At 47.4% G+C, this 20,922-nt stretch overlaps 1 protein-coding gene across 2 annotated transcripts in view; it reads right to left on the reverse strand.

Moving 5' to 3' along the window:
- ABCC1 (ATP binding cassette subfamily C member 1 (ABCC1 blood group)) overlaps positions 1–20,922 on the reverse strand; it is a 195,477-nt gene that overhangs the window by 128,626 nt on the left and 45,929 nt on the right. For both annotated transcript variants that reach the window (XM_017871711.1, XM_017871712.1), the window contains exons 2-5: positions 11,504–11,680; positions 9,610–9,735; positions 3,445–3,582; positions 1,457–1,582 (exon numbers count right to left, since the gene is read on the reverse strand). In XM_017871711.1, the coding sequence (XP_017727200.1) occupies positions 1,457–1,582; positions 3,445–3,582; positions 9,610–9,735; positions 11,504–11,680 (567 nt within the window). The remainder of the gene's footprint in view (positions 1–1,456; positions 1,583–3,444; positions 3,583–9,609; positions 9,736–11,503; positions 11,681–20,922) is intronic.

The raw sequence follows: 20,922 nt of genomic DNA on the forward strand, positions 1-20,922 counted from the left end.
TAAAACCCAAACAGCTCATCCGGCTCACAAGGGGACTGTCCCACCTCTCAGGCACCCACCATCTCTTGGCCTTCTCCTGCTGTGCTTTTTCTTGCTGTTCCCTCCACACTTCCCCACCCCAGGGCCCTCGCACTTGCTCCCCTCCGCCTGTAACACTTTTCCTCTAGGTGTATGCTCCACCCACTCCCTCACCCCTGTAGGTCTCTGCTCACATGCAGTTTTCTGGGCAGGCCTTCCCAGATCTCTCTTATCAAAAGCTGCACATGAACCTGGGCAACACAGCAAGATCCCATCCCTGTTAAAAAAATAAATAAATAAAGAATAGGCTGGGCGTGGTGACTCACGCCTGTAATCCCAGCAATCTGAGAGGCCAAGGAGAGAGGATCGATTGAGCCCAGGGGTTTGACACCAGCCTGGACAACATAGTAAGACCCCATCTCCCCATCTTTAATTATTAATTAAGTAATTACAAGTAAGACAAGTTGGGGAGCAGGTGGCGGGAGAGCATCACGAAGATTAGCTAATGGATCCTGGGCTTCATTCCTAGATGATGGGTTGATCTGTGCAGCCAATCACCATGGCACACATTTACCTATGTAACAAACCTGTACGTCCCGTACATGTATCCTGGAACTTAAAATAAAAGGTGAAGAAAGAAAAAAATTAGCCAGGCATGGTGGTGCGTGCCTGTAATTCCAGCTACTCAGAAAGCTGAGGTAGGAGGATTGCGTGAGCCCAGTAGGTCAAGGCTACAGTGAGCCGAGATCACATCACTGCACTCCAGCCTGGGCAACAAAGCAAAATCCTGTCTCAAAAAAAGAAGAAAGAAAAAAATTAAGGGAAATGAATAAAGTGTTCCCTTTTGTTTTACTAGCAGAAGGGGTGGCCATCTCCACATTCCTCACTGATAAGTTTCTGTATTTACAGAATTTCTCTGAAACTGACAAAACAGACCAAAGGTCTCAAACTCAAATCCCGCAGGGCCAGGCACCTGCCACAAGTGAGGAAAGCATGCCACTATAATACAATAGGGAGTGGTGGGGACTCCAGCAACTCCTGAGCTCTGCCCTGTGGGATTATAGGCCTAACCTGTCACAACTTCTCACTTTTCCAGAACATCTGGATCTGGACAACTAGAATTCATAAAAAATACCTGATTTGTAATTATCTGCTCACACTTTCCAAAATCACCATGCCAAGTGAGAAACCTACAGGCCTGCAAGACACAGTAGTTCATCAACAACAAAGTAGATTCTCTCCTTTGGTCCCCTAGTCACATCTAAGCCTCAGTTTTTCCATCTGTAAAGTAGGCGGGATGATAGTCCCTGTATCAGGGGTTGAGGGAGGCTGGAATGAGATCCTGGATGGATCTAAGAACTGTTAGCTGGCACTGTGTCATGCTTCTCTCTCACACTCACACACGCACACACACATACTTGTCTGTGGTCATACTTACAGAGTCGTGGATGGTTTCCGAGAACAGGGGCGAACGATCTGAGAAACAGGACAAGACGAGCTGAATGAGTACGAGGGAAAAGTAGACGTAGAAAGTGATGTCACGAAACAGGTCCACCTGGGCGTCCTGCGTGGTGGGGAAGGAAGGAGGAAAAAGATCACATTCTGGGGCTGTGTGTGGTGGCTCACGCCTGTAATCCTATCACTTCTGGAGGCCGAGACAGGCGGATCACCTGAGGTCAAGAGTTGGAGACCAGCCTGGTCAACATGGTGAAAGCCCGTCTCTACTAAAAATACAACAATTAGCCAGGCATGATGGCAGGCGACTGCAATCCCAGCTACTCAGGAGGCTGAGACAGGAGAATCACTTGAACCCACGAGGCGGAGGCTGCAGTGAGCTGATATCGCGCCACTGCACTGCAGCCTGTGTGACAGAGCCAGACTCCATCTCAAAAAAAAAAAAGATCACATTCTGAGAGCAGGTAGCAGAAACCCAGAGGGCAGACAGCACCATGGAAGGTGCACCCACTCAGCTCCAGGGCCATTGCAGGCTCCCAGCTCCCCCAGGGACGTAATGGCAGAAAGCCGGCTCCATCACGGGTAGTCTCACTGCTCACTGATGCCTGACAGGAGGAAGACAGGGCTTGGGAGTGAAACAGAGCTGTATCAAGGCCTGGCTCTCCCATACTAGCTGTGGGATCTTGTCAACTTATTGAACCACTGTGCCTCAGTTTCCCCACCTGTAAATCACCTATGGTTCTTAACCAGGGGTGACTCTGCCTCCCAGGAACATCTGGCAGTGTGAGGGGACATCTTGTTTGTTGTAACTTGTGAGTGTTATGGTACCCACTCAGGGGAAGCCAGGGACGCCCCTAAATGTCTACAAAGCACAGGATAGCCCCTACAACCAAGAAGTCTCCTATCTAAAACGCTGATTAGTGCTGAGGCTGAGAAATTCTGTCCAAGTCACTGCAAGAGGTCAGGAAGAATATTCATGAAACATACATAGTCCCCTGCGAGGCACTTTGAAAACATGAACTCAATCAGCATCAGCTGCCGTCACTCATGACAATATGTAGGCGCTCAGTAGTCAAATGTTCAGCTTCTTTTCCTTCCTTTGCCTCATGCCAGTCTCTAATTGGCTCCAAGACGGCAGGAAGAGCAGGTTATTCTAAAAGCACACACTCCAGGTCAGGCGCGGTGCCTCACGCCTGTAATCCCAACACTTTGGGAGGCCGAGGTGGGCGGATCACAAGGTCAAGTGATCGAGACCATCCTGGCCAACATGGTGAAACCCCGTCTCTACTAAAAATACAAAAATTAGCTGGGCGTGGTGGCGCGTGCCCGTAGTCCCAGCTACTAGGGAGGCTGAGGCAGGAGAATCACTTGAACACTGGAGGTGGAAGTTGCAGTGAGCCAAGATCACGCCACTGCACTCCAGCCTGGCAACAGAGCAAGACTCTGTCTCAACAACAACAAAAAAAGTGCATGCTCCTCAAAATTCCTAGGAGCAGCTCACGGCAGCCAATGTAAACAACTTCTCCAGCCAGAGCAGCAACTGATGAGACAAAGGTAATGTGAGGACAAGCCTAGGGTCCCCCAGGGAAACAGTCACTCTGCAAACACCGTTCCCGGCTCAGCTCCATCCCAGCCTGGCAGCATTTGGAGCCGCCTGTTTTGCTGTTTCCTGCTGATGGGGCCAGCCTGGCATCTGCCCACAGCTCCTGTCCTTGGAGGTCCCACAGGAGCCCCTGGGAGCAACATAGACAAATCGGGCCCTGGGGAAAGAAGGTGCTAGAAAAAAAGCTGGAGCTGACTTGGTGAGGATTTGGTGGGGTAGGGAAGTCACCAAGGGAGAAGCCAGGTGCTTGTGGTACCCATCCCCTGGTTCCCATGGCAACGCATGACTCCTACACAAGCCAGAGGGACCCAGCATCTCTCCCCGCCCAGGGCCACTGAAGGAAGATGAGGAATGAGACCGCCACTTACCTCTTTTAAGGCAGTCATAATTTTTGATCTCAGGATGGCTAGGGCACACAGTAGGGCTACCAGCCAGAAAGTGAGCATGATCCCTGAGGACTGAACTCCCTTCCTCCTCTCCAGCTGAATTAAAAAGGTAGCAAGCAGCTAAGGAGAGAAGCACACGACAGGAGTTGTTGGTTATTTTCTTTTTTTTTTTTTTTTTTTTTTTTTGAGACAGAGTTTCACTCTTGTCGCCCAGGCTGGAGTGCAGTGGTGCAGTCTCAGCTCACTGCAACCTCTGACTCCCAGGTTCAAGTGACCCTCCCGCCTCAGCCTCCCAAGTAGCTAGGACTACAGGTGCCTGCCACCATGCCTAGCTAATTTTTGTATTTTTAGTAAAGACAGGGTTTAACCATGTTGGCCAGGCTGGTTTCAAACTCCCGACCTCAGGTGATCCGCTTGCCTTGGCCTCCCAAGATTCTGGGATTACAGGCGTGAGTCACTGCTCCCAGCCACACTATTTCTTAATGGACCATGTAATAAATATTTTGGACTTCATGGGCCATAGACTCTACATCAAAACTACTCAGCTTTGTCACTGTAGTGTGAAAGTGGCCATAGACAAGATGTAAATGAATGGACATGCCTTCATGCCAATAAAACTTTATTCAAAAGAACAGACAGAGTACCTGGAATGAAAAACAAAACCCACCTGTCCTGATGCTCAACGTTCCCGGGGTCAGCCTCTGCCCCAGTGCCCCTCCTCTCCGCCTCGGCCATCTCTGCTCCAGCCACACAGAACTCTCAAGTTTTCCCTTGTGACCCCCAGGACTTTACATGTGCTATTCTCCCCAGCTGGTCCTCTGCCCTCAGACCCTTCAGTTTTTTTAACAACCTGCTCATTCTCAGGCTTCAGCTCCACCATCCCTCCCTCAGAGAAGCCTGGTTATCTTCCAGACCAAACCAAGCTCCCCACTTCACCCTCGCACAGCACTCTGCAGACGTTTACACACTTTGTGCCTTTTTGAGGAATCATCTGTTTAATGTCTGTTTGCACAGCTAGACTATGTGCTTCTGTCTCCAATGCCTGGTACAGAGTAGGCATAAAAAATTAAAAAAAAAAAAAATCAGCCGGGCGCAGTGGCTCATACCTGTAATCCCAGCACTTTGGGAGGCCAAGGCGGGCAGGTCACTTGAGGTCAGGAGTTTGAGACCAGCCTGACCAACTCTCTACTAAAAATACAAAAAGTATCCAGGTGTGGTGGTGTGCACCTGTAGTCCCAGCTACCTGGGAAGCTGAGGCAGGAGAATCACTTGAACCTGGGAGGTGGAGGCTACAGCGAGCTGATATCACGCCACTGCATTCCAGTCTGGGTGACAGAGTGAGACTCCATCTCAAAGAAAAGAAAAAAAAAAGTGTGCTGGTTGCATCCTTTCCCATATTCCCAGTGCCTGCATATTCTGGTTCCCTTGGATATAGTCAGAATGTTTCTGATGCATTCACAGTGAGCTGTCCTCCATTCCATCTCAGAGACCTCAGGTGGACAAAGACAGGCTGAGGATCTCACAGGCCGGTTCACCTCTCGGCCAGCCCAGCTCAAAGTCCCCTGAGGGGTCAAAAGCCCCAACCCTCAGACTATCACCCCCGTGTCCCCAGGGTGACAGACAGAGGTATAAATGAACGATCCAAAGACCGGGAACGGCCGGGCATGGTGGCTCACACCCGTAATCCCACCACTTTGGGAGGCCGAGGCATGTGGATGGCCCAAGGTCGAGTTTGAGACCAGCCTGGCCAACATGGTGAAACCTCATCTCTACTAAAAATACAAAAATTAGGCAGGCGTGGTGGCGTGTGCCTGTAATCCCAGTTACTGGGGAGGCTGAGGCAGGAGAATCTCTTGAACCCAGGAGGCCGAGGTTGCAGTGAGCCAAGATCGCGCCATTGCACACCAGCCTGGGCAAGAAGAGCAAAACTCTGCCTTAAAGAAAAAACAAAAGACCAAGAACAAGGAAAGTTAAGGGAGGACGATCTACTCAAGTCAAAAATAGCTGACCAGGTTACAGTGGCTTATGCCCTTAATTCCACCACTTTAGGAGGCCAAAGTGGGGGGATCACTTGAGCCCGGGACTTTAAGACTAGCCTGGGCAACATGGAGAGACCTTGTCTCTATTATAGTGAAATTCAAAAAAAAAAAAAAAAAAAAAAAAATTCCACTCTAACACCCCACTGCCAGAACGCTGAGCCCAAGACCCGAATTCAGGATAAAGCAAAGCCCTTTACTCTCTCATTCCCTCCATACATTTATGGGATGCTTACTGCATGCCAGGCACAGTGCCAGGCTCTGAGGACATGAAAGGGAATCAAACCCAGCAGGAGAGCCAGGTGTGAAGCAGAGAGAGCCCCACAGGTGCCAGGCTACACACTGTAGCCTAGACTGGAAGCTGGCCCTACCACTTACTGACCAGATGACCTTGGGCCAGTCCTTCTCCTCTCTGTACCACAATTTGCTTATCTAATATACAATGTAAAAGGGTTAATAAATAAAGGGATTAGGACAGTTCCTGGCAGAGAGTGGACAGCACCTATGTGTGCTATATAGAATCATGGTCTGGGCCAGGCATGGTGGCTCACACCCACAATCCCAGCACTTTAGGAGGCCCAGACAGGAGGATCACTTGAGACAAGGAGTTTGAGGCCAGTCTGGGCAACATAGGGAGACCCCATCTCTACAAAAATAACAAATTGGCCAGGGGTGATGGCTCATGCCTGTAATCCCAGCACTTTGGGGGGCCAAGGTGGATCACCTGAGGTCGGGAGTTTGAGACCAGCCTGGCCAACATGGTGAAATCCCATCTCTACTAAGAATACAAAATTAGCCAGGTGTGGTGGCACATGCCTGTAATCCCGTCTACTCAGAAGGCTGAGGCAGGAAAATCGCTTGAACCCGGGAGGCAGAGGTTGTGGCAAGTCAAGATCACATCATTACGCTCCAGCCTGGGCAACAAGAGTGAAACTCCATCTCAGGGGAATGTTGCAGGAAGTCAGGGACCCCGAAAGGAGGGATCAGCTGAAGCCATGGCAGAACACAAATTGTGAAGATTTCACCCACATTTATTAGTTCCCCAAATTATTACTTTTATAATTTCTTATGCCTGTCTGTACCGCAATCTCTGAACATAAATTGTGAAGATTTCATGGACACTTATCACTTCCCCAATCAATACCCTTGTGATTTCCTATGCCTGTCTTTAATCTCTTAATCCCATCATCTTCGTAAGCTGAGGAGGATGTATGTCGCCTCAGGACCCTGTGATGATTGTGTTAACTGCACAAATTGTTTGTAGAGCATGTGTGCTTGAACAATATGAAATCTGGGCCCCTTGAAAAAAAGAACAGGATAGCAGCAATGTTCACGGAACAAGGGAGATAATCTTAAACTCTGACTGCCGGTGATCCGGGCAGAAAAGAGCCATGTTTCTCTTCTTTCAAAAGCAGAAGGAGAAATATCGCTGAATTCTTTTTCGCAGCAAGGAACACCCCTGAGAAAGAGAATGCGCCCCTGAGGGTAGGCCTCTGAAATGACCGCTTTGGGGGTGGCTGTTTTTTACGGTCAAAGACAAAGGGATGAAATAAGCCCCGGTCTCCTGTACCGCTCCCAGGCTTATCAGGATGAGGAAATTCCCGCCTAATAAAGTTTGGTCAGACCGGTTGTCTGCTCTCAAACCCTGTCTCCTGATGTTATCAATGATAATGCGTGCCAGAAACTTTATTAGCAATTTTAATTTTGCCCCATCCTGTGGTCCTGTGATCTTGCCCTGCCTCCATTTGCTTTGTGGTATTTTATTACCTTGTGAAGCATGTGATCTCTGTGACCCACACCCTGTTCATATACTTCCTCCCCTTTTGAAAATCGCTAATAAAAACTTTCTTGTTTTACAGCTCAGGAGCATCATGGAAGCTGCTGACGTGTGATGTCTCCCCCGGACACCCAGCTTTAAAATTTCTCTCCCTTTTACTCTTTCCCTTTATTTCTCAGACCAGCTGACGCTTAGGGAAATAGAAAAGAACCCACGTTGAATACTGGGGGAAGGGTTTCCCCCGATAGGGGAAAGAAAATAAAAAATAAATTTAGCCGGGCACATTGGCACATGTCTATGTTCCCAGCTACTTGGGAGGCTGAGGCAGAAGGATCATTTTAGCCCAGGAGTTCAAGCCTGCAGTGAGCTGTGATCTCATGCCAGTGAAGTCCAGCCTGGGCAACAGAGTATGACTCTGACTCTAAAATTTAAAAAATTAAACATCAATTTAGAAAAATAAAGATTCACGGTCCTTGGCAATCCGGCTCCACATTGTCTTTCCTGACCCCTCTGCCACGTCCACTCTATCCCCCCAACCTTCACACTGTGTTCCTTCATGGAACACCTCGCCCTCCCTGCCTGCATACTCCCCTTAACCTTCTACCCTCCCTGGACAAACTGTTCACCCTGCTCAGAATGTCCTGCCTTAAATTTGTTCTCTGTTTTTATTTTTTTTCTTTTTTGAGATGAGGTCTCGCTCTGTCCCCCAGACTGGAGCAGTGGCGTGATCTCGGCTTACTGCAGCCTTCGCTTCCCAGGTTCAAGCAAGTTTCCTGCCTCAGCCTCTTGAGTAGTTGGGACTACAGGCGTGTGCCACCACGCTGGCTAATTTTTTTTTTTTTTTTTTTGTAGAGATGGGGTTTCGCCATGTTGGCTAAACTGGTCTTGAACTCCCGACCTCAAGTGATTCTCCCATCTTTGCCTCCCAAAGTGCTGGGATTACAGACATGAGCCACCATGCCCAGCCTCCCTCCTCTTTTTACGATACTTGAGGGCTACGCTCTCCGAGAACTCTCTGATCAGGGGCTCAGAAGCTGCAGGCTGCAGGGGCTAAAAGCATGGCCTCTGGGATCCCACCGCTGACTCAGCTGCATATGAGCAGTGTGACCTTGACTAGGACACTTAACTTCTCCGTGCCTTGTTTCCTCACCTGTAATATGGGGACAAAGCAGTACCCATCTCACAGGGTTGTTGTGAAAATTAAATCAATTTCAAGACACATGAAACACCAAGAATACTGCCAGGTACATACATAGTAAGTGCTCCATACATGTCAGCTGTAAGTAATAAAGTTGTCTCCTTGTCTCTATCACTCACTAAGTTGTGTATCCTCCTGGGACAGAGCAGTTCCCTATTTAGCTTAGCAACCCACCCCCTACGCCAGATATTAAAAACTCAAGGCCGTCAGGCCCCCGACAGTTAATATATAAGTGACCAAAGTAGCCAGTACAAAAGCAAAGTATGGCAAATGCAACAAAAGGTGGCATCTGCCACTCAGAATCAGTGGCAGGGAAGACAATAAGGCATGGTGGGGATCGTGGCAAACTGGACAACACATGCCCCATCCAAAGGCTGCAGTTGGGGCTGGGAACAGTGGCTCATGCTTATAATGCCAGTGTTCTGGGAGGACCAGACAGGAGGATCACTTGAGGCCAGGAGTTTAAGACCAGCCTAGACAACACAGTGAGGTCCCATTTCTACAAAAAATTCTAAAATTACCCAAAAATAAGCTGGGCGTGGTGACACACATCTGTAGTCCCAACTGCTGAGAAAGCTGAGGTAGGAGGATTGCTTGAGGCCAGAAGTTTGAGGCTGTAGTGAACCATCATGGTGCCCCTGCACTCCAGCCTGGATGAAAGTGAGATCCCATCTCTTTTAAAAAAAAAAAAAAAAAAAGGCTACATTTGTATCCCAGTTCCAGCTGATCACTGCCTCAAAAAACTATGATTCTACTCTTGCGAGATTTTGAGTTTTCAAGAAAAGTCAGGTTTCTGGGTTTTACAGCAAGGGCTTTATATTTTATATATATTTATATATATATACATCTCTCACATATCTATCTCTCACATATATATATATCTCATATACATATATATCTCATACATGTATGTATGTATTTTTAGTAAAGATGGGGTTTTGCCATGTTGGCCAGGCTCGTCTCGAACTCCTGACCTCAAGTGATCCACCTGAGTCTCAGCCTCCCATAGTGCTGGGATTACAGGCATGAGCCACCATACCCACCCTGTGTCTTTATATTTCTAAACGCCAGTTACTACTTTTGGTCTCCACTGAGCCCAGCAGATGGCCCAGGGGTCACAGCCAGCTCCTACTTACCATGGTGATGCCCAAGAGAGTTGGGCTGACCAGAAACACTGGGGCCAGGAATATGCCCCGACTTCTTTCCCAGAAAGAGTAGAAGAGGTCTGCCCAGCAGACGATCCACAGCAAAAATCCCAAGGCCTGGAAGAGAAGCACATACACGTCCTACAACAGACAGCACTGGAACCTCCCGCAGGGCCTGTACAAACAGCTCAGCCCCAGGGGTAGGGGAAGCAGCCGGCCTTCAAGCTATCAGCCACAGTCCTAGGGCATGGCACATATCCTCTGGGATAAGGACAAGTCCTCAGTAGGGTGAGGTGGCATCCAGGCCGGCACGTGACGGTCTGTAACCGGCTTGCTCTGCCCCACTGCCTCCAACAGGACTGTCTGTCTGGTCACCATGCTCCCCATTGCCTGAACACTCACGAGCTCAGCCCACAGCCCATCTCTAGCTTCAACCCCAGCACACTGCACAAGAAAGCCCTCCACGACAACCATTCATTCAACCAGTATTTACTGAGGGTCCTCTGTGGGTGGGATATGTCTCAAGGTGCATCCATTCTCAAATGATTCAGAAAAAATAAATTATGGCATGCATATATATAGAGAGAACAAACGCTCATGATAAAACAAATGTAGCAAAAGGTTAAAAAAATCAGTGAATACAGGCCGGATTCATGCCTGTAATATCAGCACTTTGGGAGGCCGAGGCAGGAGGATCACTGGAAGCCAGGAGTTTGAGAACAGCTTGGGCAACAAAGCAAGACCCTGTCTCTACAAAAAATTGTTTTAAATTAGCCAGGCATGGTGGTGTATGCCTGCAGTCCCAGCTACTAGCTACTCAAAAAGCTGAGGCAGGATGGCTTGAGCCAGGAGTTCAAGGTTGCAGTATGCTATGATCATACTATTGCACTCCAGCCTGGATGACAGAGCAACACCATCTTAAAAAAAAAAAAAAAAAAAAAAAAAACAGTGACTATGAGTGATGGATAGAGAAAATCAGGCGGCAGTTCCTGGTATCATTATCGCAACTTTTTTTTTTTTGAGAAGGAGTCTCGCTCTGTTGCCCAGGCTAGAGTGCAGGGGCACAATCTCACTTCGCTGCAACCTCCGCCTCCTAGGTTCAAGGGATCCTCCCGCCTCAGCCTCCCAAGTAGCTAAGATTACAGGCATGTGCCACCACACCCAGCTCATTTTTATATTTTTCGTAGAGACGGGGTTCACACTGTTGGCCTGGCTGGTCTCGAAATCGTGGCCTCAAGTGATTCGCCCGTCTTGGCCTCCCAAAGTGCTGCAATTACAGGCGTAAGCCACCACGCCCGGCTCATTATTGCAATTTTCCTGCAGCTTTAAATTATTTCAAAATAAAAGCCAACTTTAAAAAAAAAAAAATTAGGGTCCAGGCGTGGAGGTTCACACCTGTAATCCAAGTACTTTGGGAAACCAAGGCAGGAGGACTGCTTGAGGCCAGGTTTCAAGACCAGCCTGGGCAACACAGCAAGACCCCTCTCTCTACAAAAAATAAATTAAAAATTGGCCAGAAAAAAATCTATATACATATATTTAATTAAATAAAAAGGAGATCGCCTCAGTAAGAGGGGAAGAGCTGATAATCTCCCAGTAATGCCTTGAGAACAATCCTATCATTCCTGTTGCATAAACAAGGAAACTGAGGCTTGGGAAGGTTAAAAAATTTGCTCCAGGCCAAATACTAAGCGGCAGAGCCAAGATTTGTACCCATGTTTGTCTCCAGAGCTCCAGTTTTCACCTCCCACATTATTCTTCTGCCTTCTAGAAGAAGGAACTTAGAGCCAACTAACTAGAAGAGAAATGTCAGTTCTCACCAACCACCACTCCCCATGCAGGTGCACCTCCCTGCCCCCCACAACAAAACCCCCTGGTGACTTACAGTTTTGGTTTTGTTGAGAAGTGTCATCTGAATGTAGCCCCAGTCATGTCGGGAGAGATAGAGGAAGTAGAAGGGGAAACAGGCCCAGAGGTAAAAACAAGGCACCCACACAAGGACCGTGTTCTGAAAGCACTTGGTGAAGTCGGGGTTGCTGGTATACCATGTGACATTCCAGTCCTACGAACACAAACACAGGCGAGGAGTCAGCAGGACACACCCCAGATGACAGGAGCTCACCTGGAGCGTGAAACCAGCTGCCGTGGGGTTTGAATAAACAGACAAGGCTCCTATATATCCAAGGACCTCTCAGGACGAACACGCAAACTCAAAAGATCAGTAGCCAGAAAGACTAAGAAACAAGGAACGAAGGATAAAGGTATGTGGTGTCTTCTGCACTCCCACCTGAGCAGCAGAGACCCTGTTTCAAAATTAATAAATAAAAATAAAGCTCTCTTAGCAGGAGCATACAAATCAGATGCGTGGCTCATGCCTGTAATCCCAGCACTTTGGGAGGCCAAGTGGGCAGACCACTTTAGGCCAGGAGTTCGAGACGAGCCTAGTCAACACAGTGAGATGCTGCCTCTATGAAAAACACAAAAAAATGGCTGAGCATGGAACGTGCCTGTATTCCCAGTCACTCAGGAGGCTGAAGTGGGAGGACTGCCTGAGCCTGCAAGGTGGAAGTTGCAGTGAGCTGAGATCATGCCACTGCACTACACCCTGGGCAACAGAGCGAGACCCTCTCTCTCTCTCACACACACACACACACAAGCAGTGCATACACACAAAAAAAACCTCACCAACAAAAAGGTATGTAGCATGTCATGTCACATTAACAGCCCCCAGAACCTGTGGCAAGTCCCACTGTAGTATAAAAGATGGAGACAGCCATTTAAAGGAACGCTGAAGGATATTCTCTTATAACCGAAGAACCTGTGTCATCTAGATCACTCTGACCTTGTGAACTGAGGGCTTTCTAATCATCTTCATTCATCACCATCACCTCCCCCACTATGACCATCATCACCACCACCAATACCAATACCACTGCCACCACCACCACCACCGCCATCACCATCACCACCACCACCACCACCATCACCACCATTGTCAACACCACCACCACCATCACCACCATTGTCACCACCACCACCATCACCACCAATATCATCACCACTGCCATAACCACCACCAATATCACTGCCAACACCATACCACCGCCATCACCACCATCACCACCATCGCCATCATCACCATCATCACCATCATCACCACCAATATCACTGCCAACACCAATGCCATCACCACTGTCGCCATCACCACCGTTGCCATCACCACCACCACCATCATCAATACTACCGCCATCACCACCACCACCAATATCACTGCCACCACTGCCATCACCACCAACGCCATCACCACCACGACCACCACCACCCCCACCACTACCGCCATCATCACTACTGCTGCCATCATCACAACCATCACACTACCGCCATCATCACCATCACCAATATCACCACCACCACCATCACCACCACCACCACTCCCCACCACCACCCCCACTATCACCATAACCATCATCACCATCACCACCATCACCAGGGTAACAACCAAATTGCAGTTGTGTGCCGGGCTTTATTCTAAGTACCTCATGTGTATTATCTCCTTTCATTCTATAAGTATTTTTATCATCTCCTTTTTCAGATGTGAAAGTCAGGCAGAGAAGGGTTAAATACTGTGTCCAGTATCACACAGCTGGGAAGCTCTGGGGCTGAATTCAAACTCAGGCAATGTGGTTCAAGTCTGCATTTTACCATTGAGCTGTCCAGCCTTGGAAAAAAAAGTCTGTATTTTGTTAAAGAGCTGTGCCAAATAGATAAATTCATAGATAGATACACACATAGATAGATCAGATATGTACCTGCCCAAGAATAAACCTCCACCATCAGCTGTTCTGTAATGAAGAATTTAAATTTTTCTTTTTTTGAAATGAGGTCTTGCTCTGTTGCCCAGGCTGAAGTGTGGTGGCAAGATCACAGCTAACTGTGCCTTGAACTTTTGGGCTCAAGCAATCCTCCCACCTTTGCCTCCCAAGCAGCTATACTACAGGTATGCACCACCATGCCCAGCGGAAGAATTTCCATGTAATTGAAGCCATAATCTGGCAACTGACTAAACAACTTTGGGAAAACTCACTACTCTTTTTGGGATCTCAATTTCCTGTCTCCACCACAGTTAGATTGGATAAGAGGTACAAAACAGGTTTTCCCACCCACAGTGTGGCCCATAAATGGCTTGTTGTTATTGCTGTTGTTTTAGGCATACTTTTATTTAAAAAAAAAAAAAAAGATTAGATTAGATTCCAACATTTAAATTTTGATTTCCGGCTTTTTATTTTATTTTTATTTTTTTGACAGAGTCTTGCTTTGTTGCCCAGACTGGAATGCAGTGGCGTGATCTCAGCTCACTGCAATCTCCGCTTCCCGGGTTCAAGCGATCTTGGCTCACTGCAACCTCTGCTTCCCGGGTTCAAGTGATTCTCCTGCCTCAACCTCCTAAGTAGCTAGGACTACAGTCACGTGCCACCCCGCTCGGTTAATTTTTTTTTGAATTTTTAGTAGAGACAAGGTTTTACCATGTTGGCCAGTCTGGTCTCAAAGTCCTAAACCTCAGGTGATCTGCCACCCTCGGCCTCCCAAAGTGTTGGAATGACAGGCCTGAGCCACTGTGCCCAGTCTCTGGCATAACTTTAAAAATCAGAAAATCTTCGGGCGTGGTGGCTCACGCCTGTCATCCCAGCACTTTGGGAGGCTGAGGCAGGAGGATCACAAAGTCAGGAGATCAAGACCCTCCTGGCCAACATGGTAAAACCTCATCTCTACTAAATACAAAAAATTAGCCAGGCTTGGTGGTGCACGCCTGTAGTCCCAGCTACTCAGGAGGCTGAGGCAGGGGAATCGCTTGAACCTGGGAGGCAGAGGTTGCAGTGAGTCAATATCGTGCCACTCCACTCCAGCCTGGCGACAGAGCAAGACTATGTCTTAAAAAAAAATCAGAAAATCTGGTGGCGCTGGGCCCCTATTCCTGGTATATGACTATCACTAGGAGCTGGGAGGGGCCAGTCTTTAGATCAGGCCCAGTTGTCCAGTTGGCTGCAGAACCCAAAAAACCCACTTCTCCCCCAGGCTTCCCATGCAACCGGCCTATGCACCCTCCAAATAGCTCTGATTCCAACAGCCCTCCCACGACCACCTGAGACCCCCATGGAATGTCAAGGAATCCAGACCCTTACAGCTCCACACAGCTCTAAAGCCATGTCAAAAAAAAAGTTAAAAATGAGAAATGAAGGAAATAAGATCACTTCACTTTAAAAAAAAAAAAAAGTGTCAATCTGATCAAAATACACATGTTCCAATAATTAAAAAGATCTAGTTATCAGGTTGGGCACGGTGGCTCATGCCTATAATCCCAGCACTTTAGGAGGCCTAGGCAGGTGGTGAGGAGTTTGAAACAAGCCTGGCCAACATAGTGAAACCACCATCTCTACTAAAAACATAAAAATTACCCAGGCATGGTAGTGCACGTCTGTGATCCCAGCTACTCGGGAGGCTCAGGCAGAAGAGTCACCTGAACCCAGGAGGCAGAGGTTGTAGTAAGCCAAGATGGCACCACTGCACTCCAGCCCAGGCAACATAGTGAGTCTCCATCTCAAAAAAAAAAAAAAAAAAGTAAACCTTACAAGGCCAACACACACAAAGAGATTTAGCTAGGAAACATCAAGATACAAACCCTAAAAAGTCTTTTTGGCCTGGCACATTTGGAACACAGCCTTGTAAAGAAGAAGTTGATCGTGGAGAAGGCAAGACATCTCAAAGACTGATTATTTTAATTTATTTCACCCTACTGTTAATTCCTAAGGTGATGGCTGAAAAAAGGATTAAACTGTTGGTGGTCATTATATACAGAACAGCTTCTGAGCAGTTACCAGTAAAATCTCATTCCAAAGGAATCTGCCCTGCTAGAAAGAAAATAATACCAAGACTTGACATATGCAGTTACGTATACAAGAGACATAGTTCCAATGTTAAACATTTAATTGACCTGATCCTAGCCCCACATTATTCCTTGCCAGGACTACTGCAATTGCTTCCTAACTCTTTCCTGTCTCCAGCCTCTCCTGGTCCTACTGAGTCCTCCCTACTACAGCCAGTCCTCCCCACCATAGCCAGAGAATTATCTATGTACACATCCATATGTATACCCACGGATATATTTATCAACCAACCATGAACCCATCCATCCATCCATCCACCCACCCACCCACCCACCAATGCATCCATCTATCCACCCCCCAACCAATTCATCCATTTACCTACCCACCTACCAATTCATCCACCCATCCACCAACCCACCAATTCATTTATCCATCCACCTACCCATCCACCAATTCATCTATCCACCCTACCCACCTACCAATTCATTCACCTATCAATCCATCCACCCACCCACCAGTTCATCCATCCATCCACCCACCCACCAATTCATTCATCCATCCACCAATTCACCCATCCACCCTATCCACCTACTAATTCATTCATCCATCAATTCAACCACCCACCCACCAGTTCACCCATCCACCAACCAATCCATTCACCTATGTATCCACCTACCCACTCAACCATCCATCCATTCATCCACCCATGTCTCCCTCTCTTTGTGATTATTTTTAATAGGTAATATATTTGTGTGCTAAAACTCTTTCAAATTACTCAAAAAGGTATACAGTGAAAAATATGTCTTTCTCCCCAAACTAAGCCCCCCATTCCTACCCTACAGGAAAGCTACCATTGCTAACATCTTACATTCTTCCAGATATATTCCAGATACGACCTATTTTGTAGCCCCAAAAGGCACCATGATACTCTGTTCTATACCTTGCTTTTTTGTTTACTTAGCTAATATTAAAAACTGAACTTTTTTTTGTTTTTTTTTTTTTTTGGAGACAAGATCTCACTCTGTTGCTCAGGCTGGGATGCAGTGGCGCAATCGTAGCTCACTGTAGCCTCGACCTCCCAGGCTCCAGCAATCCTCCCACCTCAGCCTCCTGAGTAGCTAGGACCACAGGCACACACCACCATGCCCAGCTAATTTTGTATTTTTAGTAGAAATGGGGTTTTGCCATGTTGCTCAGGCTGGTCCCAAACTCCTGAGCTCAAGCAATCCGCTTGCCTTGGCCTCCCACAGTGCTGGGATCACAGGTGTGAACCACCGCACACAGGCTTTGGAAACTGATCTTTATCAGTAACAGAGATGTGTTTTATTCTTGATATTTCTTTTGAACAAAAAGGTAAAAGGGACAAGTCTTCTCATTCCATTCCCTACGCCCCTCCCCTCAGTTCCTCTCTCTAGAGGCAATGATCACGGGTTTATGTCTTCTTTCACAAAATATTTTATACAAAAATAACAAAAGTAAATATATATCTTCTGTTATCAAATGGAAGGAAGCATACATTACATAATGTTCTGTACTTTTGCTTTTTTCTCTTAATCACAGATTTTAAAGATCATTCCGCAGTATACATGAACGGTTTCCTCACTCTTTGTTATGGCTGTTTTGTATTCTATTGTAGGGATGAACTTGACTTCCATATGTCTCCTGGGGACTTGGCATTGCTATTGCTCTTACAAACAGTGCAGCATTGAATAAACAGCCTGGGAGGAGCCTTATTTCACACTCAAACAAGTGTTGGTAAGATCACTTTCTCGGTCAGGTGTGGTGGCTCCCATCTGTAACTCCAGCACTTTGGGAGGCCCAGGTAGGAGGATCCCATGAGCCCAGCAGTTTGAGACCACCCTGGGCAACATAATGAGACTCTGTCTCATATATACACAAACTTTCAAAAAATGAACCTGCCAGGTCAAAGTGTGTATACAGTAACATTTAGACAGACACTGCCCTCCAAATGGGGAACATCAATTCATACTTCAGCTCATGAGGTACAAAGGCAATTACTTCACAAAGCACAGCAGGTTACAAGTTTCTGACCTCTGCCAATCTGAGGTGAAAAATCTCTCTCTGTAGTTTAAGTTCCTTTTCTCTTTATCATGAGTAAAACTGAGGGTCTTTCCATATGTATTTAAAAGCAATCAGGTTTTCCTGCTCAGAGGACAATTCATAGACTTAGACATTTACATTAATACATAGGGCAGATCTAATGGCCATCTCTCTTCTGCTGGGAAACAACTTCCCATGGCTCCCTATTGCTTTTAAGAACCAATCCTTGCAGTGATCCATGAGGCCTTCCTTCTACATTCACGTCCCATCTGCTTCTCCTACAATTTCTCTCAACCTGTTCCCCAGATGTGCCAACTCAGGCATTTACTTAAGGAAGTATTTACCAAGTTTGTTGTCAGATAATGTTCTAGACACTGTTTCAGGCACTGGAGATTCAGAAAGGCTGTGAGTCCTGCCTTCAAGGCAGTCACCAGCTGCTGGTCAAATAAATGGTTCCTTCAGTCATCTCTTGCTAGATTCTCTCTCTGCAATGTCTTTCTGCCCTAACAAACTCTTATTCATCCTTCAAAACCCAACTCAGGTACCTCATTTAAAAAGCTTCCTCCACACTCCCCAAATAATCTGCCCCCAACCTTTGCAATGATCTTCTTACTTGTCCACCATCAATTTCCTCCTTTGTTTGGTTTGGTTTGGTTATTGTTGTTGTTATGGTTATTAAGTAATAATCTGGCTGGGCACAGTAGTTTGCACTTCTAATTTCAGCACTTTGGGAGGCCAAGGCAGGAGGATGACTTGAGCCCAGGAGTTCCAGACCAGCCTGGGAAACATAATGATACCTTGTGTGTTTTTTTTTAAAATAATTATTTTGAAAAATTTTAACAATTAAATAATCCATTCAGGTAGAGACTAGCTATGACCACTCACTTCCTAATCGAGCAGATGTAGATTCAAATTCAGGCCTTGACCCCATGTGAACCTAGGGAAGTCACTTAATTTCTCCAAGCTTCAGTCTCCTGATCAGTAAAAAGAGGCAGAAAAGCTGAGCACGATGGCTCACACCTGTAATCCTGGCACTTTGGGAGGTCGGCGCGGGTGGATCGCTTGAGCCCAGGAGTTGAAAGCCAGCCTGGACAACATGGCAAAACCCGTCTCTACTAAAAACGCAAAAACTTAGCCAGGTGGGGTGGCACTCGCCTATAATCCCAGTTACTCAGTGGGCTGAAGCAGGAGGATCACCTGAGCCTTGGGAGGTAGACGCTGCCATGAGCTGTAATCACACCACTGCACTCCAACCTGGGTGACAGAGTGAGCACTTGTCTCAAAAAAAAAAAAAAAAAAAAAAGGAAGGCCAGGCGTACTGGCTCACATCTGTAATCTCAGCACTTTGGGAGGCCGAGGCGGGCGGATCACAAGGTCAGGCGATCGAGACTATCCTGGCCAATATGGTGAAACCCCATCTCTACTAAAAATACAAAAATTAGCCAGTGTGGTAGCGAGCACCTGTAGTCCCAGCTACTCGGGAGGCTGAGGCAGAAGACTCGCTGGAACCTGGGAAGCAGAGGTTGCAGTGAGCCGAGATTGTGCCATTGCACTCCAGCCTGGGTGACAAAGCTAGACTCAGGCTCAAAAAGAAAGGAAGAAAGGAAGGAAGGGAGGACAGGAGGGGAGAAGAGGGGAGAAAGGGAAGGGAAGGGGAGGGAGGAAGGAAGGAGGGAAAAGAAAGATAGAAAGGGAAAGGGAAAGGGAGAAAGAAAAGCCTGGGCACAGAGACTCACACCTTTAATCCCAGCAATTTGGGAGACCGAAATGGGAGGACAGCTTGAGCCCAGGAGTTCTAGACCAGCCTGGGCAACACGGTGAGACCCCATTTCTTTCTTTCTTTTTTTTTTTTTATAAGACAGAATTTCGCTCTTGTTGCCCAGGCTGGAGTGCAATGGCGAGATCTCAGCTCACCGCAACCTCCGCCTCCCAGGTTCAAGCTATTCTCCTGCCTCAGCTTGCCAAGTAGCTGGGACTACAGGCACCTGCCACCATGCCCGGCTAATTTGTTGTATTTTTAGTAGAGACAGGGTTTCACTGTGTTAGCCAGGCTGGTCTTGAATTCCCGACCTCAGGTGATCCGCCCACCTCAGCCTCCCAAAGTGTTGGGATTATAGGCATGAGCCACTGCACCCGGCAAGACCCCATTTATTTAAAAAATTTTTTTTAATTTTTTTTAAAAGTCAGGAAAACACATCATTTGGAAGAGTTCTGGAGAGGATTCAATGGGACAATGCGTGCCAGATGCTGATACAGTCTAGAGACAATAAACCGTAGGAGCAGATACTAACAGTTAGTAATAATCACCACTGCCACCACCACGGTATTGCCCAGAGATAAGAAGTTTAAAGGATGAAGAAAAGTTGTCCTTTCAAACAAGAAAGTAAGCTACAGAAGAAATCAGAGAGCATTTAAGGATACCGGAACTCCAGGGAAGGAGAGGTCAGGAAACACTGAGCAAAGGAAGGTGTTTCCTCTGCAGCAAGCAAATTGAAGAGCACAAGCAAGCTTCCTGCTCAGAGCCAGATGGCCAGCTCAGACCCAGAGGGCAGCTGTGGGAGGGAGCGGAAGGAAGGCATCACAAGAGGAAATCTGACTCTGACCATGAACTTTGTGACTATTGCAGAAAGCAGCCAACATGGGTCACCCTTGCCATCCACCCCCACATCACCTCCATCACGGCCCCTACAGCAGCCAACAGCGTAGGTCACAAAGCTAAGAGCATCTGGGGACCAGGCACAGTGGCTCACACCTGTAAACCCAGCACTTTGGCAGCCTGAGACGGGAGGACTGCTTGAGCTCAGGAGTTCAAGAAAAGCCTGGGCAACATAGTAAGACCCTGTCTTCACAAAAAAATTTAAACATTATCCAGGCGTGGTAGTGCAGACCTGTAGTCCCCTCTACTCAGGAGGCTGAGGTGGGAGGATCTTTTGAGCCTAGGGGGTTGAGGCTGCAGTGAGCTAAGATCGTCCCACTGCACTCCAGCCTGGGTGACAGAGTAAGAGACTCTGTCTCAAAGGGAAAAAAAAGTATCGGGGCTGGGCGCAGTGGATCACACCTGAAATCCCAGCACTTTGCGAGGCTGGGGAGGGCAGATCACTTGAGGTCAGGAGTTCGAGACCAGCCTGGCCAACATAGTGAAACCCCATCCCTACTAAAAAATACAAAAAATTAGCCCGTCATGGTGCCAAATGCCTGTAATCCCGGCTAGTCAGGAGGCTGAGGCACAAGAATCGCCTGAACCCGGGAGGTGGAGGTTGCAGTGAGCAAGATCAGGTCATTGTCCTCCAGCCTGGGTGACAGAGCGAGACTTTGTCTCCAAAAAAAAAGAAAAAATAAAAAGTATCGAGGCCTCTTGGGT

The sequence above is a fragment of the Rhinopithecus bieti genome, unplaced genomic scaffold, assembly GCF_001698545.2.
Source record: "Rhinopithecus bieti isolate Rb0 unplaced genomic scaffold, ASM169854v2 scaffold_6876, whole genome shotgun sequence".
Classification (NCBI taxonomy): Eukaryota; Metazoa; Chordata; class Mammalia; order Primates; family Cercopithecidae; genus Rhinopithecus; species Rhinopithecus bieti.